Source organism: Gavialis gangeticus, unplaced genomic scaffold, assembly GCF_001723915.1.
Source record: "Gavialis gangeticus isolate Ggan-Ray unplaced genomic scaffold, GavGan_comp1, whole genome shotgun sequence".
Classification (NCBI taxonomy): domain Eukaryota; kingdom Metazoa; phylum Chordata; order Crocodylia; family Gavialidae; genus Gavialis; species Gavialis gangeticus.
In genome coordinates, this window is record NW_017729030.1 from 46,486,509 (window position 1) to 46,507,714 (window position 21,206).

Genomic DNA, 21,206 nt, shown 5'->3' on the forward strand with positions numbered 1-21,206 from the left:
TTTTTCCCAATACCCAACCTAAATTTCCTTTGCTGCAACTTGAGACCATTGCTCCTGTCATCTCCCACCACTGAGAACAGTCTAGCTCCATCCTCTTTGGGACCACCCTTCAGGTAGTTGGCTATAAAATCTATCAAGTCTCTCCCTCAGTTTTCTCTTCTCCACATTATGTTTGGTCAGGAAAGGTGTCTTAATAGTAGTAGTATTAGTATTATTGTAATTGTCATTATTATTTGGATGGGAGCTGGGGCTGGTGCATCACAACTCTCTGATCTCCCGGCTCTTGAGTGAACACATGCTTCCGTCCATCAGCTGCAAGCAAGCGGCTCCAGCAGAGCCTCCAGGGTAAAAGGTCTCTGGCCTAAAGATTGTTTCCTAACCACTGATTTCTCGGGCCGGATATGGGTCTTCACTCTGCCTGGCATTGCCTAACTTCAAGATGCCTGGAACAGCAGCAGCTGGTGTGTTAAACAATTGCATTTAAGCAATGTGTGTTCACCAGGGTGGTGGCTGAGACTTCCCAACCTGCTCATGCCTCACTCTGCAGAGGCTTTCTTTTTTTTTTTTCAGGGGGGTGGGGAGCAGAGGTGGGAAGAATCAGGGCAATGAAAATCAACCTTGCCTCCAGTGTCCAGGGGGAGAGGGAAATTGCTGAATAATGTCATTAAGAATCACTGCACGTGAAATAAACAATCAGGTGTCTTCCTTCTCCCCCCTCCCCACCCCATTTTAGGTTTAATTAAGAATTCTTCAGTTACAGCACTGTAGTTGTCAAGGTCTGAGAGACTCTTGGAAAACTTGTGTTTCAGTCTTGCTGGCCCAAGCATAATAAAAAAAAAAATAGCCAGCCTGAATCGAATTTTTATGCTCAGTTCACGGTAGATTTCACCCCATTCTCATGTAAACAGCTTCTACGAATCAACATATGTGTCTGGGTGGTATCTCTCACTTTGTTTTGTAACAAAAAGCCATATTGCATCATTTAATTTGCTCAAGTCATGCAAATAGGAAAAAATCAATAGGACAAAAAGGGGTCGACTTATCCTCCTCCCCACTAAACTGCTGCCCACACACAGAGTCCTGTTGCTTATGGCAAAAGAATAACAACAACACCATTGTGTTTGTTAGTTGGTTCACTAATGGGTGAAACTGGAGAACATCATTCTCCTTCAGTCCCCAGCTCTGTCCAAATGTTCATGCCTTTTGAGGGAGCATTTGTCCTATCCCCTCTATTCCCAGACGAGTGAGAACTATCTTACTGCAGGTTTTCAGCTGCAGATCTCTCTTTATTCATACCATATGCAGCAGTAGTTTGAGATTCAGGGCAGATATATATCTTCATGTTGTCCAAAGGCTGTGTCATTAAGCTCCTGCGTGATAACTGAATTAAGCTCCAAAATAACTACATGCAAACAACTTTGAGTCTAGCTCAAATGCATAAAAGCCAGAGTAAGGACTAAAAGAATAGATCCTTAACTCACCCCGTTAAGAATATGTAAGTATTGCAACACATATGCTATGTGAAATCACCCACTGTTTGGAGACCTCTGGGTTCAATATAGCGAATCAAGGATGGAGTTTCAGTCAATTTTGAATTTCCTGGCTATTGTAGGTTTTAGTTTCTTCACAATACTTAAATATATCTTTTATTTAACTCCCTTCTTCATAATGAAAGGTAGAAAAATATCATTGAAGCGGATTTTTTTTTTTACCTGGTGTGCCATTCTATGTATTTTTAGATATTAAAAACTTCTTTATAAATACAGATTTACACTTGTTAATGCATATTATTTTACAAGTTTATAAAACAACATTCTTCACCCATTAAAAACATCTTGGTGGTTATGGCCCTTTCTGTTTTATCATGTTAGGACCAATTTCCAAAATTCATGTCATGTATAGACATTATGGATAGGGGGCAGTGACCTTTCTATAGGAGACATTACAGATCTATCATACAAAACACTTGGACAGAATTTTTACAAAACCCCATTTTCTACACTGTTGTATAAAAATTACAAAAAAGATCTGATGTTATATAGAAGAAATGTGTTAAATATTAATCCACAGGATGAAGGGGCTATCACATAAATAGGAATGTAAGCATTAAGAATTTTAAGGGGAGTGGGGGCGTTTCAAATAATTACTGAGCATGCTCAGTAGACATTTTAAACTTCAAATTAACTTCTTGCTGAGATACTCTGAGAATTTTATGATCACATTACTGATCTGTATTTACAATGAAAATACTACTAGTCCTGTTGGCGAGCACTGCCTTAACAAGTCAATGTAACATTCCACTGTCTCGATGACATATTTGCAAAATGCTGTTGATATTTAACTCTTTGTCTTCTAGCTTTGTGGAATACCCTCCTATTTATCATTAGAGTCAGTAAAGCCAAATCAAATATTGTAATATCAGAGTTTCTAAAAGTCTGCTCACAGCCAGACAAGCACAGAAGTCCTCCTTACCTTAGATGGTTTCCCAACCAAGGCTGTCAAGGAATGGGTGAAAAGTAATTGTTTTCAAGTGTGTCCTTTTACAATCATTTGTTTGCTCTGGCTCTTTCAGGAACAAAGGCTATTGTTGAACACATCCAACTAAACAAATAACTCATCTTGGGGTCCCTTTAACAGCTGCCTTGGTACAATGATCTATTTACATATTAGCCTAAAATTGAAACTGAACTCTTTAATGACATAATCTAGCAGTATAGTACAGAAGAAGCATATGTTCAACCCAACAGCTGAACAATCTTGTAGGCACATAATTTTAGACATAAATGCTCTTATACCAAATACATTTTAATGCAGTGTCTTAATTCACTGTCATATATTTTCTCTTACATCAAACCCAGCTATTTTTTCCAAATAAAATACCACGGCATATGCAAAACAGATGATTATATTAGATTTAAAGCATTTTTGCCTATTGAGTCTTCCTTTTGTTTCTTCTTGTTTCCACTATTTTTATTCTTGATAAACTAATTTTGTAGGCTGCACATTCCCTCATGTTCCAATATTTATCTTACCTTTATTCTGTCTTTCTTTCCTGTGGCTAGAGATTAAAGGATGATCTTACAGATGTTGTAAATTAGTCAGCAACAGGCATAATCATTAGTAGGCATGTTGCAATAAATGTTTGGAAGTTTTACATATTTTCCACAGCATATTTTGTTTAAACCACTGCTATTAATGGTTTCACATATAACTTTTAAAAATTGAAACAGGATATTAATTTACAACTCTTTAAAAGGCCAAAGACATTGTCAATTTAAAAGGCAAAGGTCATTTTTAAATGTTTACCAAACATCCTACATCCAAAACAATATTTCAGCTTTGGACTAAACCTGTTCAGTTTCCTTCAGTAAAACTACTCATTTATTGAAACCAAAAATGGAATGATGACTTGGTTGCCCTTCAAATATACTTCAGACCTCACATAGAGCAAAGCGTTGCCATTCTCCTATATTTGACCAGTAGGAAGACTGCATCTGATTTTCAGAAAATGTATTGACTCCAATTCCTTAATCTTCTGATTAGCTACTAAAGGACCAAATGACATTCTCAAAATTGTGGGAGGAAGTAAATTCCTGTAGTCTAACATCAAACTTCTAATAGATGGCAACTGACTGGGAGGATTAGGATCTTTTTAGTTTAGCCTTAGCTATTAAAATGGAACATAGTATTTCTTGCTTATGTACATCTGGACAATTTAAGATAAATTTCCACCAGGAAAAATGAAATAGCTTTGATGGTTTTATGTTTTTTCCCTGGGCACATCCAATAGAACTATAGCAATGCATTTGCATCATAAGTGGAGTTAATTCAGTAAACAAACTCAGTATTCACCAGTTGCATTACCTATTGATGTTTCACCACATACAGTTATACCATTATCACAATGAAAACCTAACGCTTGAGTGAGACCATCTCACAAATGAGAACAATTAGTTGAAACTGGGCCTTAGCAAGACAGGTGATGCTGGCAGACAGAAGAAAATATTTTGACGAGTTTGCAGCTACAGTGCAATTTCCTTTGATGGAAAGCACAGACATGAAATTGGCCAATCCAGTATGCAGTTTAGGATTGCTCATGCTTCCTGATATTAAGCTCCTAGTCTTACAAGCGTCATTCAAAACTAACATTTTCTATTATTTATGGTTGCCTGGAAGACATCGTTCCATTCTGGCTGACAATGACCTCCTGACTTTTTCACTTCCTGTCTGGACTACAGCTGAACATGAATCTGTCAGTCCTTAGAATATTCCAACTAGTGCAGAATGCATGGATAGCTGTGAGCATATACAACCTCTCCTTTTTCTACACTGGCTTTTTATGGAATATCAAGTGAACTTCAAGGTCTCAGTTCTTATCTTCAAGGTGCTTAAAGGCCTGGATCCTACATATATTAACATCTGAACCTTTGGGATGAAGACTGTGGTCAGCAAGTCTGCTGCTCTGTCAACTAAAGAACTGTCAAGAGCAAAATTTTCCTGGGGTTGACAGAGCTTTCTGGGAAACTAGTCTGAGACTATGGAATGAAATGCCCCTGGAATTAAGAAACACCACTCACCTCAAAATCTCTGCTCCAAGTGCAAGAAAGACTTCTTTCACCTGTTTCCTCCAATATAAACACCAAACAACATATAGGTTTTAAAAAACCATAACAAACACCTACCAAAACACAATGCTCCACTGGTCACATAATTCTTTTTCTGGAAACAGGACAGCAGACAGAGAAAACAGGAACCACACATGACAATCGTTCTGGTAAAAGCAGATGTTGCATTTGAAGTGGTTCTGATAATCAGTCAAAACCTGGGAGCAGTAAAGTCCTTTTCACACTTAGTTTGTCCCTAAAATAAATGACAATTCACTCAAATTATCCAGGATCGTTCTGAGAAAAAGCATTATCTCTGATACTTCACCAGTACTTAAAGTGGGACAATGGGTTTGCAGGGCTCTAGGATGCCTGGTTAAAACACTTTTGCCCTGGGAGAAATCTGACATCTGGTTTTACCCTCAGTATTCTTACTCAGTACATTTTTGGAAAGTGCTGAGATTGATATAAGAAGAATGCAGAGAAAACAGAATGCTTATGGCCTGATTCTACAGAATTAAGTCTGGGAAAATTCAGTCTGAGAGCAGAATAAGGATAGAAGCTAAATATTGTTATACATACATTACTAGTGCAGTTGAAGCCAATAGGACTGTTCTAAGTAACCACTCACATTGAACGGTCTTTTGATAACATACAGCAGGGCTAAAAGGAAACACAATTAATTTCCTGTTCCTGAATAGGATTTTGATTTTCAAAATGCTTGAGAAATGCTGTCTTAACTCACTAATGACCATTTGATATGATACAGGACTATTTTAAATATGGATTGCTTCATTTACTATTTTACATAATTTTAGAAGTATTTTGCTATTGGTAGTATATTGGATGCCATATTTAGCTATTTAAAACAACAGAAAAGTGTTTTTAAAAAACATTTTTCAAGCAGGGTCTATGTGATTCCCACTCTTCTGTAGCAAGTTCAAAATTATGTTACTAAATTAGGACATACTAGAAGACAGGCCATCCATGAGATATCATGATCAAATTATGGGCCAAAAAAGCACTGCCTATTGAATTATTTAATTTACCTATAACCATTTTCAATAAATGTCTAAACAGTGTTGGATTATTTTATAGAGTGCTTTTAGAGTCCAAAATGGTAACTGTGATGATTAATCTTGAGCTAGAAAAACTTGCACAGTAATAGCAAGAGGATATCCTATATTTGCACTGCTGTCATTTAAATTTTTTAAAATAGTTTTTACATTAGAATTTTTTATTACATTAACAAACATGAATAATGAAATGCTAAGCCGTATGTTCAGAAAGCACCCAACTCATATAAGCATCAGTGGGTGTATCTACATGAGACATTTACTGTGGAGCTGCCTAAATAGCTCTGCAGTACAGTCTCAGTATCTACATGGGCAGCCCTATCAGGTCACAGGAAACTAATTAACTTCCCCATAGGATAGTACTTCTAAACACTAACACAAGTAAACATAAGTACTTTCCTATAGCAGTATTTTTTAGTGAACAGCAATGCATGTGTAAACACTGATGGTGCCGGCTGGGACATGAGGGTGTTTCAGTGCAGGGGCTGCCTGGCAGCTAGTCCCACACTGGACCATCCTCATGCCCCAGCCAGATCCTCCGCATCATGTTGAGTTGGGTCAGAGCAGCCCTGGGCTAGCAGGCTGATCCCCTGTGTCCCCTGCCAGCTGAGGCTGCTCCAACCTGGCTCAACGTGCTGCAGTGTCCAGGAGCAATAAACTCCAGTGCAATATGAGCCTGAGTTTATTGCTTCACATTAATTGGATGTTTAGATGCACCCAGTGAGGTCTAGACTGACCCATCCTATGCTTTGGGAATGAACGATCAAAAAGCAAACCATGTGGCTTACAATGGGTAACACAGCACATAACGTTTAAAGACCAATAGAAAAGGACATGCTGTTTTCTATTAACATTTATTTTTCATGGTATGCTGGTATGACATTCCCTAGGCTCCTGTATTTACTTATACACATTATCAAGCATGGTGTATGCTTCAAGTAAGTACTATGCATAATAATAAATGCTCTTTTCTCAAGACAACATTAAATTGAATTATAGGGCCAACAGGACATTAAAGAACATTTAAACTTTTTAATTTCTTATGAATAGAAATCACTGAAAATGTATTTATTTTTCCACCAACAAATAGCTTCCACTTGAGAATGTAATTAATATTATGGTACTGAAAAGTGGAAAGAATACCAAGGCATCCGGAGAATGACCTTTGAGAACTCCACTGATTTTCAGTAGCAAGATCACAATATAATTCAAAACATGCATATCTCACGGACACCTGAGTATTGTTCTTCTAAAGTTTTTTGACATTAGAATTTTAGTTTTAAATCTTTGGACAACTTTTATGGTGGCTGTGTATATATCTTACTTTGACTTGACAGTTGTGTTTTTCACCATCACCTATAAGGGAAGTGGACAATAGGGCTTGCTCTTACAGCTGCATGCCTATGGAAGTAATATTTACTCATGTGAGTATTACTGCTGATTTCCAGAAATACTGGCATGACTAACAGCTTGAAGAGATGAGTCCATAAAATAATCTGAGTAAATTATTTTTTTCACTTGGGAAGAGAAGCAAGCAGTTGTGTAGTCCACAAAAATCTTATGAGTTGTTGCACAAGTAATTAATTCTCTTTTATAGTAATGCTTTCTGCACTTGATTCTTCTAACATGGTGACCTAAAATGTGATGCAAATGTAATGTTAAATAACTGCTGATTAAGTTGGCATGATCTACTTACATTATTTGAAAGAATCTTTTTGTTTAAGACAGGGAAATAGGTAATGTGTTTATTTGTCTCTGGTTTGTGGCTTGCAGATATTTTCTGTTACCAACAACACAGAATGTATGAAGCTACTGGAGGAAATCAAATGTGCACACTGCTCACCATATGCTCAGAATCTATTCCATTCACCTGAGAAAGGGGAAACATCTGAAAGAGAACTAGTTCTTCCCTACCTGTGCAAAGACTATTGTAAAGAATTCTTTTATACTTGCAGAGGTCACATACCAGGTAAAACCTATAACAAAATGTTGGACTAAAAGATGTCTACATTTAAATGCTTGATGTTGCCTAAGAGACCATTGATCTGATCCTGCAGTCCTCAGTTGTGCAAAATCTCCACTCACATCAACAGGGGTTTCCAGAGCAAGGGCAGCAGGATCAAGACCTTCTTATGGGGGAATCTTTCCTATTAAAATAAATATTTGGAGTTTTTTTTCTTCCCAGCCTCCTCTTAATTGTACCAGGAAGTCCCCTGGGAATTCTTGTAGTTTTCAAAGTCTCCAGAATGTTACTGCTTCTACTGCATCCTTCATATGTTCATCCATAGAATGTAAGCAACTAGCCAACAGTCCAAAAACTATGCTGACTGATGTGCTACTTTAAAAAAAGGGTGGGGGGCAGGCAAGAGAAGCCCTCCTCTATAGATAATACAAGGATGTTGAACATTAAGTGTCCTTTCCTGGTCTGATGGTATTATACGTTGTTTTTAAACATATGCATTCAACGCCCACCAAAATCAATGAAGCCTTTCCATTGACTTCAGTGGTCACTGAATCAGTTCTATTGTACTTTTAACAATCAAATTCTGTCCTTAGCTGAATCTAACACACAGTCTGTGGAGCCTACCTGGGCATAACCAAACCAGAATTTGTTCCACAGTGTCTAAAGGGATCACACAACATCTAATATCACTTTTATAATGAATCAACATGGCCCGAGATTAAAAAAGGCCCTCAAAAAGCAGCATCTTTGGCATCTACAGTACTACATCCCTGACATTTAAGACTGCCCTTTCTTAAACTGTTCCTTCATCTGTATCAAAACAACAGTTATAAATAATATTGTCACAGTAGAAAAAGGTTAAACCAGGATAACTTTGAGAAACAATTTGGTAGAAAATAATGTCACAGATTTGAGTTAAGAACACAAAAAACTGAAACTTGTGAATAATAATTCATAACATGATATTTCTTTAAAAGTATAACACAAAACATCAGGACTGAGTATTAGGGGTGGTTTTAAGTGAAGTGGATTTGGAACAGTGTTCCTTAATAGCTTATAACAGTACGTACTTGTTTGCTTTGATCTCCCAGGGGTGCAAGGCTTTTTTTTTGTAGTGTTCTCTTATTGACTTGAGAAAACATTTTGAATTGAGTTGCTTTTTCCCTTTGGTGTGGTTTAACATGTATCTAAACTCATTCAAATATGAAAATATTATTACTGTCTTTATAAACTACAGAGATGTTTCTATGGCTTTCTTAAGCCAGCTGTTTCTTGCTCTTTATCACATTCCCCAAAGCAAAGCAGAATAGATCATAGTTGCCAAGACTGCCTGCTGAGCAGTGATAACAGATTAGATATTCTAAATGTTTGTCCCATGCTAGATGCCACCACAAGGACTTTTTTTTAACATAAGTTTGTAACTAACGAAGAAGGTGAGCATATTTTGACAAATGTATAGATTGTCCTCCTTCCATGAAATTCTAAGGAAAATATTCTATAGAGTGCAAAAAACAAAAAAAGTTAAAGAGAAGAAGGGGGGAAGGAGGGAGAGAGAATAAGCTGAGAAGCACAGGAGCTACAGCCACAGGAACCTCACTCCCCAGATCAACATATGTGGTGACGAATGACAAATTTATTTTTCTACAAAGTTTGTGTATATGTAAAACTGCTGAAGTGCATCAAGATGTCAAGTGCTTTTTGTGACCACCCAGGTTGTCTTGAAAGATAACCAGATGAAAGCATAACTTTAGCACTGGACAGAGCACTATGCTTTGCAGGAAAGAGCTTACATGCTTTAGTATCCACTAGAATAGGATTGTTCCCAGATCAATCAGATGCTAATAATTATTCTAGATATGTCTGAAAGTAAGAGAAACTAACAACAAATTGTTGCACACTTATGTCAAATAACGTAAATAGATCTGGTTGGAAGAATGATTACTGCAACCTATATTATTATTTCCTGAAAGTCCTGAGATTCAGATCCACTCCTAGGGAAATGACCAATGGAATTCTAGAGTGTCTTTTAAAATATATATGTAAATTAAAGTTCATTTGAATATTATAATCCAGCTGTGAAATCTGCATATCCAATTTGAAAGTTTTACAAACATGATTGAAGAAAAGAGTTTAATTTCATGTGGCTTGGAGGAATGGGGGAAGAGCTGTGAACTAGAGGCCTTAAGCCCTAATCCAGATTCTACCTGTAACTCACTGTAACCCTTGGAAACTCAATTTCTCCTCTTCTGAAAGATGGGAATAGTTCATACTGATCTACAAAACAGGAGCTTGCTAACCCGAAAAAGTGCTTTTATTCTGAAGTAGGAAATGATTGAGTAACATGATTGGTCAACAACTTTTCTAGAAATTAAATTTTAACAAAAACACTCATTGCAATGTTCAAGAAATTTTATATTTGTTTTCTGAATACCTTTATAACTGACTTACTCTGGAAATCCATTTATAGTTCTTTTCCCATCTACAAAGTAAAAAATATTGGTAAGGGCTTAGCTCTGGGTTCCTGGTTCATTTAGGTATCTATTTTTATACAAATTATGAGCATGAGATAGCATTTTTTGCATCCAGATTTCCCATTCAGCTTGGCAAGAGGGTTAAATGCCCAGAAAATGAAGGCTCAAGTCTCTTCTTCCTACTTTTGTACAAGTCCAGAAATAAATAGTAAGATGAATAAAAAGAATATTTTTAAAAGTTGTACAGGCATATACCACACGAGGGTGTAATGGTAAAATTCTTATTTAATCCCAGATGACTAAACTCAGTGAAGCTCAGTAAATGACTGTTGAAGGTACATGAGCGTAATGTAATTTATTCAATTATTGTGAATTTTATGTTTTGGAAGAGGCTCTTAGATCTTATGATGGGAGTGTCTAGCATTTGCTAGGCAGCAGATATAGCTAAATAAATAAAAGGGAAACTATTCTTCCTTCAGTCAAGGACAGAACTAATAAAAGCTGCACGCACTGAGAAACAAACCTATCCCTTGTCCACAGCCATGGTGTTCTGCTCTGCAAAGCCAAGGGAAGGATTTTGGGGTAGCCATATGCAGTGGGCAGGAAAATGGAAGGCTAAAAGAAGCACAAGATATTCTAGTGCTAAACCTATTCTCAAGTTCTTCCTTCTTACTGCCAAAAGGTACATCAAGACCAAAAGTGCTGTTGCAGCTTGAGCTGAAGGAGCAGCCACAGAGCAGTTTCACATCAGCTGCAGGAGTTGAAGAGTTGATTCCCTTCCCAACCCACATGCTTTTTGCCAAAATCTAGGAGCCAATCTAAAGAGCTCCCCAGATAAGGGGAACATATGTCCCTTTGAATTAAAATTTACATTTTCTTTCACTTCTAAAGCACCCATAAAATGGTAGTGTGAAAGCACAGCAACCTTAGTAGGTATTCAACAACCTACCTGCTCCATTGTCCTCACTGTTCTTGTTCTAAATAGAAGTGCGTTAAGGTGATTGTATGTGAATCCATATTCCAATATTACGAAAGCTAGACTCTACATATGGATTGTTTTAAACCAAATTAATGGCACCCAAACCAAATGGCATCAGAAGTCAGGTACTAGAGATTTAAACAAAAATCCATAAGGAGTTGTTATGTTCTCTCAATTGCATAGGCTGCAACAATGCCACTCTCAGTTGCTGTTGCATGTATGCGATGATACTTAATGTGTGCACGTGTGTTTGTGATGGAAAAAGACCATTTACCATCATCTGAAAAATGACTGGAATTGGGGAGTAGGTTGTGTGGCGGAATTCCCCTGATAACCCCTAAAGTTTTTATCAGAAAGAACAACTACCTGGAATCATCTCCATGATGCTAGCAATAGATGAGAGGAGAGAAGTGAATGTGGTTTTGTCAATATTTTTACCTATGATGGCAAAAATATATTCCCTTATAGCTTGAGAAACTTTTCAAAGTCCTTGATTATGAAGCAAGAAAATCACAGGAAACTAGAATTATGCATCATTTACCCAATGTAAAACTGTATTCTCAATCTCAAGAATAAGTAACAGAAATAAAGGCAATGGGCCTTTATCCAACTGGTATAGATAAGTGTAGCTTAACTAAAGTCAATGAACTAAATGATGCTGTGCATGGGCCAAGATAAATGGGGACAGTATGCTTTCTTCCTACTTTCTCCATAGGCTGGTATCATCTTTGACAGAAGGTGTCTAGAGGAGTCTAGGGGGGACCTGGAAGAGAGAAATTCCAGACAACAGCTGTAAATGGCATGTTAGGGAACTTGGAAATGAATGACTGAAGAGAGAATATAAGCATTAGAGCAAAGGTTGAGTTGAAGGGCAAAACCTTATTGTGAAGGATCTGAAAAAGAGAACAATTTTAAGGTGAGAGTGGGAATGATGGGGATCATGAGAGCATATGGCATAGGCTTGCTTGGGTACTTGGAGTGGTCAGAAAAGGAGAGCGAGCCAAGAATCTCAGTGCTGGTAATGGTGATAAAGTAGAGCAGTAGTCACCAGACAGTTGATCATGATCGACTGGTTGATCGAGGAGCCTCTGACAGTTGATCTCAGTCTCAGTCCCCCATCGTTTTTTTTTCAAGATACAGTTAGGCATAAAACAGGGATAGGCAAAAAGGCTGATCTGACCAGCAGCTGGACTCTGTTTCTCAGCAGCCCCTGCTCTCATGGCTTAGGTCAGTCTCCATGGAGACCCCAGCCACACCTGCACAAGAAAGCTCAGGCTGGGGTTGTCACTGAGACCAGCCTGAGCCACACTGGCAATGCATGTGGCAGAGCAGCGCAGGGGGCTGCTCTGGAGCCATTGGGAACTTGGGATGGGGGCAGTTTGCTTCAGAGCCAGGGCAGAGCCACAATTTGTAGCCTGCATGCTCTGGACAGGGGTGCGCAGGCAGGGGATCACAGCTCTGCCCCGGCTCCATGCAGCAGTAGATCGATCCTGGGTTGCATTTTAATTCAAAAAGTGATCTTGTGCTTAAAAAGGTTGGAGTAGAGCATTACCAGGGATTGGACATAAGAAGTACTAGGGCAGGGGTCCCATCATATTTTGTTGGCATTGTTGCAATCTTGAGTAAAGAAGGTCAGAGCAAAGAAAAAGTTTAAGGATGAAGTGGTCAAAACTGGAAAAGAGGCAGTAGTGATTGCAATTTTGCAACTGTAGAATTGACTGGAGAACTGTGATGGCAGAAAAGTGACAAAATTGCAGGAGTGAAACTGCCATCGGTACTTAGCTGGATGACTGCAGCAACAGAGGAGAGTTGGTGAGAGCAGGCAGGGCTGAGAGTTTGCTGGGTGAACCTTGCAACAGGAAAAAGGTAAAAGAAATTATGTGTGATAGAAAGTTCATATTGAAAAGAGACAAAAACTAAGGCAATGGATAAAAAAACAAAATTGAAGAGCATGGGGGGAACTTATGGCAGAATATTATTTCCCTTTGTGCACTTAAGTAGCAGTTTTCTAGCCATATAGTGATAATTTGGCTCTTACATATAGATTGGACATGTCTACACATGCACATTTAATGCACATTAGCCCAATTTAAGGCACATTAAGGGCATGTGTCTACACATGCAAATACTTAACATGCCTTAAAATGGCAATGTTATGCTATTAGAGCCTAAATTTGATACCTGCATAAAGCAGGTATCAAATTTATGCATGAATAGCTAAGTTGCATTAGCGAACTTAAGTCCCAAGTTGGTCTGCACACATGCGTTAATGTGCCTTAGCATGTACATGTGTAGACGCGCACCTAAATCACCTTAATGCACATTAAGCTAATGCACATTAAGCCTGTGTGTGCATAAAAGCATGTGTAGACACACCCATTTTGATTCTATTACCCCTGCACTGTGGACACATGTAAACTGAACGTGCCTAGTAGGCTTTGCCATGGTCAGGCACATATGTGGTTATGTATGTCCATACCTGAGTATAAGTCCTAGAAAAAATGGAAGACAGCCTTCCATGTTTTATCTCTAATAGCTGAGTGGTTAAGTCCACTAGCCAGGAAGCAGGACACTTCGGTTCTTGTTTCCCTTTGACTGGAGGGGCTTTAAGTTTATATTTCTCTGACTTCCCAGAACAACACTATGCTACAGGTTAAGCATTATCCAACCTCACCTTCAGTGCTCCTTTTGAAACTGGCCCTTGCATTTAATAGTCATTGGATAAAATAGATGGAGAGCAACATGTAAGTTTTTGCCCCATTAGATGCAAGGATCAGGCTAGAATCCAGGGCCTACTTCCTTCAAGAGCAGCAAGCATCTCACTGAAGCATACATTCTACAGCTTGTGCTCTTCCTCCTGATCCTGCCAGCTTCAAAAAGTGCTCTAGAGAATAGATTAAATAATGCCTAACCTGTGTCATGGTGGTTATCACACTCCTGGAAAGTCAGAGATGTAGGCTCTAGCCACCTACGTTTTTGTGACTCTCACACACTTACAAGTACACCAGGTATATAGTGGGCACATGTACACAGTCACCTATGTGCCTGGCTAGTGTATAGTCTTCTATTGTGCAATGTTCAGTCTATGTATGCACACTTACGAACTCATGCTGAAGGGATAATAGAAATGCAACCTGTATGTAAGTACCAAAAACACCACTTAAACAGCTAGAAAACTGCCATTTTGGTGCACAAAGGGAAACAGAATTCTTCCCTTACTGCAGAAAAAATGCCATGGACTAAATTCGATAATTTTTTCAGATTTTAAAGTCTGGATGACAGTTTCACCAAAACATGATTTTTGGCCATTGAAAATATTGAAAAAAATAGTAAAAAATTTGAGAAAATGCCACTGAAATTTGTCCCAGTTTTCTCCACTAGCTCTATTGTGGATTTTGATGGACTGAGACAGTAAAGAATTAGTAGAAAGGTAAAAGAAAAGAAAGGATGAGTGATACTGGGGGAGACAAAGTACTGTTAGATGGATAATCCAGTGATGGTAAGACCAGTGAGTGGTGTTTAGTGAAGACTACATCAACTGAGTGGGAGAGTTGAATCGCAAATGTAGGTCAATAGAGATTAGAGATGAGCACTGGATCTGGGATCAGAGAAACATTCTATGTGCATACAGCTTTGAATCATGCAACTTCCTCTTCCTTCTAAAACCCTGATAACGCAGAAACTCTTAATTTTTTTTCCTTGATTGAAAGGCCCATATGACTCACGGACAGTATGATTCTTGTTTTCAGGACAGTAATTCTGCAAAGTATGTCAAATACAGGCCTGTGCAAAACTTCGAAGTGTACAGTACCGTTACTTTACATTTTGTCTTTCCTCTGTGATTTGAGGTTTTCTCTGTGTGAGTACAGTCATTGCTGTGTCAACACTCCTACAATTGGTAGGAAATTGGTAATGACACGTATGGTTCTTTAAAAACATAGTAAGAGCTACAGAAATTCACAGAAGGCCAAACTCTGTAGTCTTTAGTCAGCTCTCAGAAAAATCAGTGGCAAATATATTTCACTACAAAATGAACAAAATTACTATTTACAATTGATGTTACCCTGGTGTCTAGGGGTGCCTATACACATGCAGAGAGGCTGCTCTGACGCATTGTAATTACAGCACGATTAATCGAGTCTGTTGGAGCAAGGTAATTACAGTGCTCCAGCAGACTCCAGCATCATATGTATCAGTGTCCCCACACTGAAAAATGGTGGTGGGGCGCTTTAAACTAACTCTGGTTTGATGAGCTTTAGTTAAAGCACCCCCACCATTTTTCAGCACAGGGACTCCAATGCACATGACACTGCAAGCACTTTAATTAGGGTGGCTCTCAGAGCCACCCTAATTAAAGCATCCACACCATCCCCCAACCTCCCCACCTCCCAGAGCACATCTATAAATGTCCTAGGAGTTCCAGTCATGGAACAAGGCCTGACTGTGCTCTACATGCTGTACAAGTATAAACAAAAAGTCAGTCCTCACAATCCAAGCAAAAGACAAGAGACAATAAATGGATACAATAGACAGGGGAATAGAACAATACTGCAGATTTTTGACCCCCATATGCAGTATAATTATTTCTTTATTCAACCAGTCTGTATGTCTATATATAAGGCCCCTACAACACATTACATGCACCCCGCAATTACAAGGTTAAACGCACAATTTATTAAGACTGGCTACATGTACAAACTAACTATCACACCATAAAAGTTCCAACCAGCTATAAAATTAGAGCCGGCAAATGTGCAATAACTTTGAAGCTGGTTGCAATCCAGCTTTAATTTGCATGTGTAGCAAGACCTCCCCCTGTGGCTGGGAACTGGGTCAAGTGACAGAGCTTTTAGCCAGAGGGGTACACCATGTGTAGTCAAGGCTAGAACTTCCACAGCTGAGGGGGCTACAGTTGCCAGGACTGAGTGTCCCATGGCTGTAGACTTTGGGTCCTGGAGGTGCCTCAGGGCTGCCATAGCTGCAGGTTCTATCAACTATAGAATTTGCAGCTGCAGGACCTTTCTACTTGCTGGTGCAGGGGGAGCCTGGGGTGGCAATTCCAGGCTCCTGCTGTACCTGCCTATAAGGCGTGACAGTATCTGCTGCTGGATCCCACAGTCATGCTTCCTGCTATGCATGTGTGACAAGGCAGCAGGTGCAATTCTGTGGATCATGTATCAGATCTTATCACACCTTTACCTGAATGTCTAAAAGGGCCCTAAGATATGGTAGCAGATATTTCTGTAAGTAGCTGTTTTCTTATCAAGAACAACATAGTGGCCAAATTCTCACCTTTTATGCATTGGCAGCACCTTAGCCAGATGGGAGATGGAAAGAGTTGCGTTTTCAGAAATACTCAGCATTGGCTTAATTACACTCCCACTGAAGTTAATGGCAGTAGATTAGGCCAATGGTGAGCAGTTTTGAAAACATCACTGATAATGTACAACTGATGCTCCATTATTTCTTAACCATTTAGTCTTTGAGTGACACAAAGTGTTTACAGTTCAGCTCAAACCCCAATTTGTAGAAACAGGATTTTACCAAATGCACCTCAGATTATCTCTTGTGCTTGTAGGGAAGAAAGAGATGGGTTTGCTGAATGGCAAAAACAAGTGCAGCACAATTCATACTTGTATACACGCTAAAATATACATCGTAATAAAAAGAACCAAAGGCATAAAGCTGTGACATTATGTATATGTACAGGGAATTCCATAAGGTATTTGTCAAATGAGTTTATATCTGTCTGTTACTAGAAATGAACATAGGCTGACTACACAGTGATCAAAATGTACTCCTAGTTATAGTGATGACATTCAAATTCAGAATAGCTGACCTGAATAAAATGACATATTCAGCTTTTGAATTCTCCAACTCCAATTCCCCATCATACTTATGTTGAATGTTTATGATGCATAGAGTAGGACATTATTAAATTTCAAATTATGCCTGTTGATATCAAATAATTGAATAGAATTTTGGATTACCTTCGAGTCTGGCATGATACCTACAACGCTTTGATATTTATCATTCCATGATTCATCTTCAGTTGTTTCATATGAAAATTATTTATCTCAGTTTCTCCCAATTTTCTCTTTCCAGCTCTTTGCAGCTGATATTTACTAAAATACCAAATTCATGCCTATCAAACCTTTGTATTACAACCCACTATCATGTGTTCCAAATATTTTATATAATCCAAAAGTAAATTTTAGCTTATTATTTGAAATAAACAGGATATTTACAGGGGAGATTCCTGAGGAATCCCAATATAAGATTCACCTAAGAAAAACACAATTCTAAGGAGAGCTGGGTGAAAATTGGATTTCCTATTCTTTCAGGATGTTTGAGATTTCAACTAATTTTCCATTCTGTATATGAATGAACACAGGCTCCTTTTTTCCTTCATGAAAAAACAAAATACCTAATTACCTGATGATTATGAATACATTTGAGAGGTGGAAAACTCAAAGTCAATTCTCTGTTCTGAATCAGATGGAACTGGGATGTAAACCAAGGTCTCCTACCTCCCACTGGGAAAATAAGCTAACCATTCAACTGTTACCTGTATCAGGATGAATCTTGTTGTCTGTTTGTCTCTCCCATTCATTTTGACCAGAAATTCCATCCTAGACATGAAAAGTTTCCCAAATAAAGTTTTGGTGAAACGTATGCGTTTCTGTAGAAAGTTGCAATTTCAAAAAACTGGTACTTCCCAACAAAAAAAACAGTTTTGTCAAAAAAAAAAAATCCATGACCAGCTCTAATTACATGTTGCAGGCCAAAGCTTTTATTGGCATGAGTCTGAGACAAGTTCCTTACTCATATGTGGTGAGGCCACATGCAGATGATCCCAACTGAGTGCCAATAAAACCTTTACAGTACGCCACACCATTATGGATTCTGTATATGCTGTGATGTCCTGGCCCATACACCTCCCCTTTTTCATTATTCTGGCAAGGCATGGGAAACTTTAAGATTTTTAAATTAGGGCCTCTTATTACATCTTACCAGAAGCCCCACACGTATATGAAGTGCCAAATTCTACTTTCTGATGCAAATGTGGCTAACAAGGATCAAGTTTTCTAGAAATGGGTATATAGATGGTTATATTCTTGCTGTCATTTGAAATTTGTAAAATGCCAAGAGCTGTAATACTCTTCCTTGAAGATCTTTATTTCCACATATTTTTCTTTGTTGGTTCAAAACCCCAAACCCAAAAGACCTCCTTTCAGCTTAAGATCACTTATAGAAGCTATTGGTGCTTGCTTTCATCAGACTACAGAGCAATATGAAGAACTCCTTTTTTTGAAGTGCTGGAGGCTGAGGAATTAGACTTTGGGTTCCCCCATGTTAGTGGACAAAATTAAACATAGGGCTGAACAAGTTACAGAATAGAAATAAAGTTCTGCTTTATTAGTAGTTCTCTTCTTTGGAGAGAACTACTGAACAACTTGAACATAAGGCAGAATGGCTCCCTTTCAATGCCCATGTTCCATGCAATATCATTGCCATTTTAATCCCTTTTAAATCAAAGCTGTCAAAAGACTAACCCAAGAAAGCCATTTATGTATCTGTATTTATTCCAGAAAAAAATCTTTACTGTAACATAGACCTGTGTTTAAAAAATGGGTTTTTTTCCTTCAAACTATACCCCACATGAAGATTAGCTTGAAGGCTCAAAACAGGCAGATATGACAATATGCTGAATATTTTTCTGCTCTTTTACATTTTTAAGGTTTTCTCCAAACAACAGCTGATGAGTTTTGCTTTTACTATGCAAGAAAAGATGGTGGCTTGTGCTTTCCAGATTTCCCAAGAAAACAAGTGCGAGGCCCAGCTTCTAACTATTTGGACCAGATGGAAGAATATGACAAAGTGGAAGAGATCAGCAGGTTCATAAAGATAAATGATGTTTAATCTAAAAAAACTGACAAATCTTTGTGGTTTTCACAGTGAATCAGCTCAGTCTGTGCTTATGCTTAGCAGCTGTGTGCTCCAGATGTTATTTTCTTCTGCTGCTGTTAGTGTATTTGAACTTTAAGACTTTTCAGTATTTAGGTTACTAACAGTGTGTTACGAGCCTGGCTTCTCTATGATTCATACATACTTCAACAGATTGTAAAGTTGGGCCAGAGCTAGCAGGATGAAGTTCAATGCAGATAAATGCAAGGCGCTGCACCTTGGGAGGAATAATCAAAAACACAAATATAAAATGGGTGACACCTGGCTGGATGGCAGCACTATGGAAAGATAAACAAGGTGATAGTACCTTTCTCTTTGGCACTGGTTAGCCCTCATCTGGAGTAGTGCGTGCAGGCCTGGGCTCCACATTTTAAAAAGGACACAGAGAAGTTAGAGAGGGTCCAGAGACAGGCAACAAAGATGATAAAAGGCTTGGAAAGCAAGTCATATGAGGAGAGGCTGAGAGATCTAGGTATGTTCAGCTTGTGAAAAAGGTGCTTTAGAGGAGACATGATAGCAGTCTCCACGTACTTGAAGGGATGCCATAAAGAAAAGGGAAAACACTTTTTCTCACTTACTGCAGAAAGGACGTGGACCAATGGCTTGAAGTGGGAGCAAAGTAAGTTTAGATTGGATTTCTGGGAAAAAAACTTCTTCAGTGTTAAAACAGTGAGGCAGTGGAATAGACTGCTTAGGGAAGTGGTGGATTCTCCATCACTGGAGGTGTTCAAGAAGAGGTTGGTCTGTAGGAATGTTTATGTTCTATTATCGGTATTTCCCATGCTTCTGGGCTTTGCTGGTTGCCCCCTACCCTGCTTTCTGGTACATGTGTCATGGTGTTTTTAAGATTTCTTCAGAGGCATTGGGTGTTGGCTGCAGCCAAGACTGGAGATTTTGACTGGGGGTGCCAATGATCCTGCTGAGACTAAAGCCAGAGGCTCCTGGCTACAGGGTCCTGCCCCTCTGCTCAGGGTCAGATTGATTGCCATATTTGGGGTCAGAAAAGAGTTTTACCCTGTGGTCAGATTGGTATGAACTCCAGGGGGTTTTCCCTTCCTCTGTAGCAAGGGATGTGGCCCTGTACCTGAGATCTCTTGAGATCTATATATTGGCAACATTTCATAGAAGCAGGATACTAGCTGCCCTGGTTCTTCTGATTTATCTGTGGTAGGTTACAGTGTTAGGTCTTTGTTGTGTCAGGGTTTATAGTAGTCTTATGTAAAGTTTAGATTATGGTTTGTATACAATGGTTTGGATAGGGAGGATCCTGCCTTAGGCCAGAGGTTGGATTTGATGACCTCTGGAGATCCCTTTCAGCCCTACTTCTCTACAATTCTTTGATTCATATGTAAGGTAATTGAACATCCCAGCTTCCCAGGAATAGTCCCAGATTTCACAGGCCAGTTGGTGAAGATTAAAGCAAGAATCCCAGAACTGCAGAGGTATTGGGTGCAGTCTGGTGGGGAGGCAGAGTGGTGTGGTATGTCAGGAAGACAGGCAGGCAGGCACTGCCTGGTGCACCATGCTGCTCTGCTTCCACTTGCAGCTGCGCCAGTAACTTGGGAGGTGGTGGATGTCCTGGATTTCCCGTAGTCCCATATGGTCACCCTATTCATGTGTGTCATTTTGGCCTGAATTCTGTAACTACTGGTAGATAGCATCTGACAGAAGTATTTTCTCTATGTTGATATATTATCAACAAATTCTTTCTTTATAAATATAGTATAGGACTTTCCATTTTTTCTCTTCTGAATTTTCCACTGTTGTGAATAAATTGGATTAGGATATTTAATAATAATGCTCCAAAATAAGTCATCCACTTAAAAAAGATTTTAAGTGACAACTTTTGTTAAATTTTAAAGTTGTTAGAATTTACAGTGCTTACTTTAGAGCAAAATTTTCCTAAAATATTAACTTTCCTTCCTTTTAACATATTTTCTCCTTCTCCCCACCTTCTCTCTCAGATCAAGTTATACTTTCCCATAGATCTCAGTAATAAAATCCCAAATTATGCTCTTGGATGTACACAGATTACTTCCATTGACTGGGTACATTTGAAGGGAGAACCTGTTTGGCCTTTTATAAGTAACATTGTAGTACAATTTCAAGACTCTCAAATTTTAGTTCTTGGGGTGGGTGGGGTGG

The 21,206-nt window shown here is 38.7% G+C and overlaps 1 protein-coding gene across 1 annotated transcript in view; it reads left to right on the forward strand.

Annotated features, from left to right (window-relative positions):
* The window catches only part of HHIP (hedgehog interacting protein), a 183,002-nt gene that overhangs the window by 67,480 nt on the left and 94,316 nt on the right, over positions 1-21,206 (forward strand). Inside the window, exons 6-7 of the mRNA XM_019521838.1 lie at positions 7,454-7,649; positions 18,835-18,991. Coding sequence (XP_019377383.1) covers positions 7,454-7,649; positions 18,835-18,991 — 353 coding nt within the window. The remainder of the gene's footprint in view (positions 1-7,453; positions 7,650-18,834; positions 18,992-21,206) is intronic.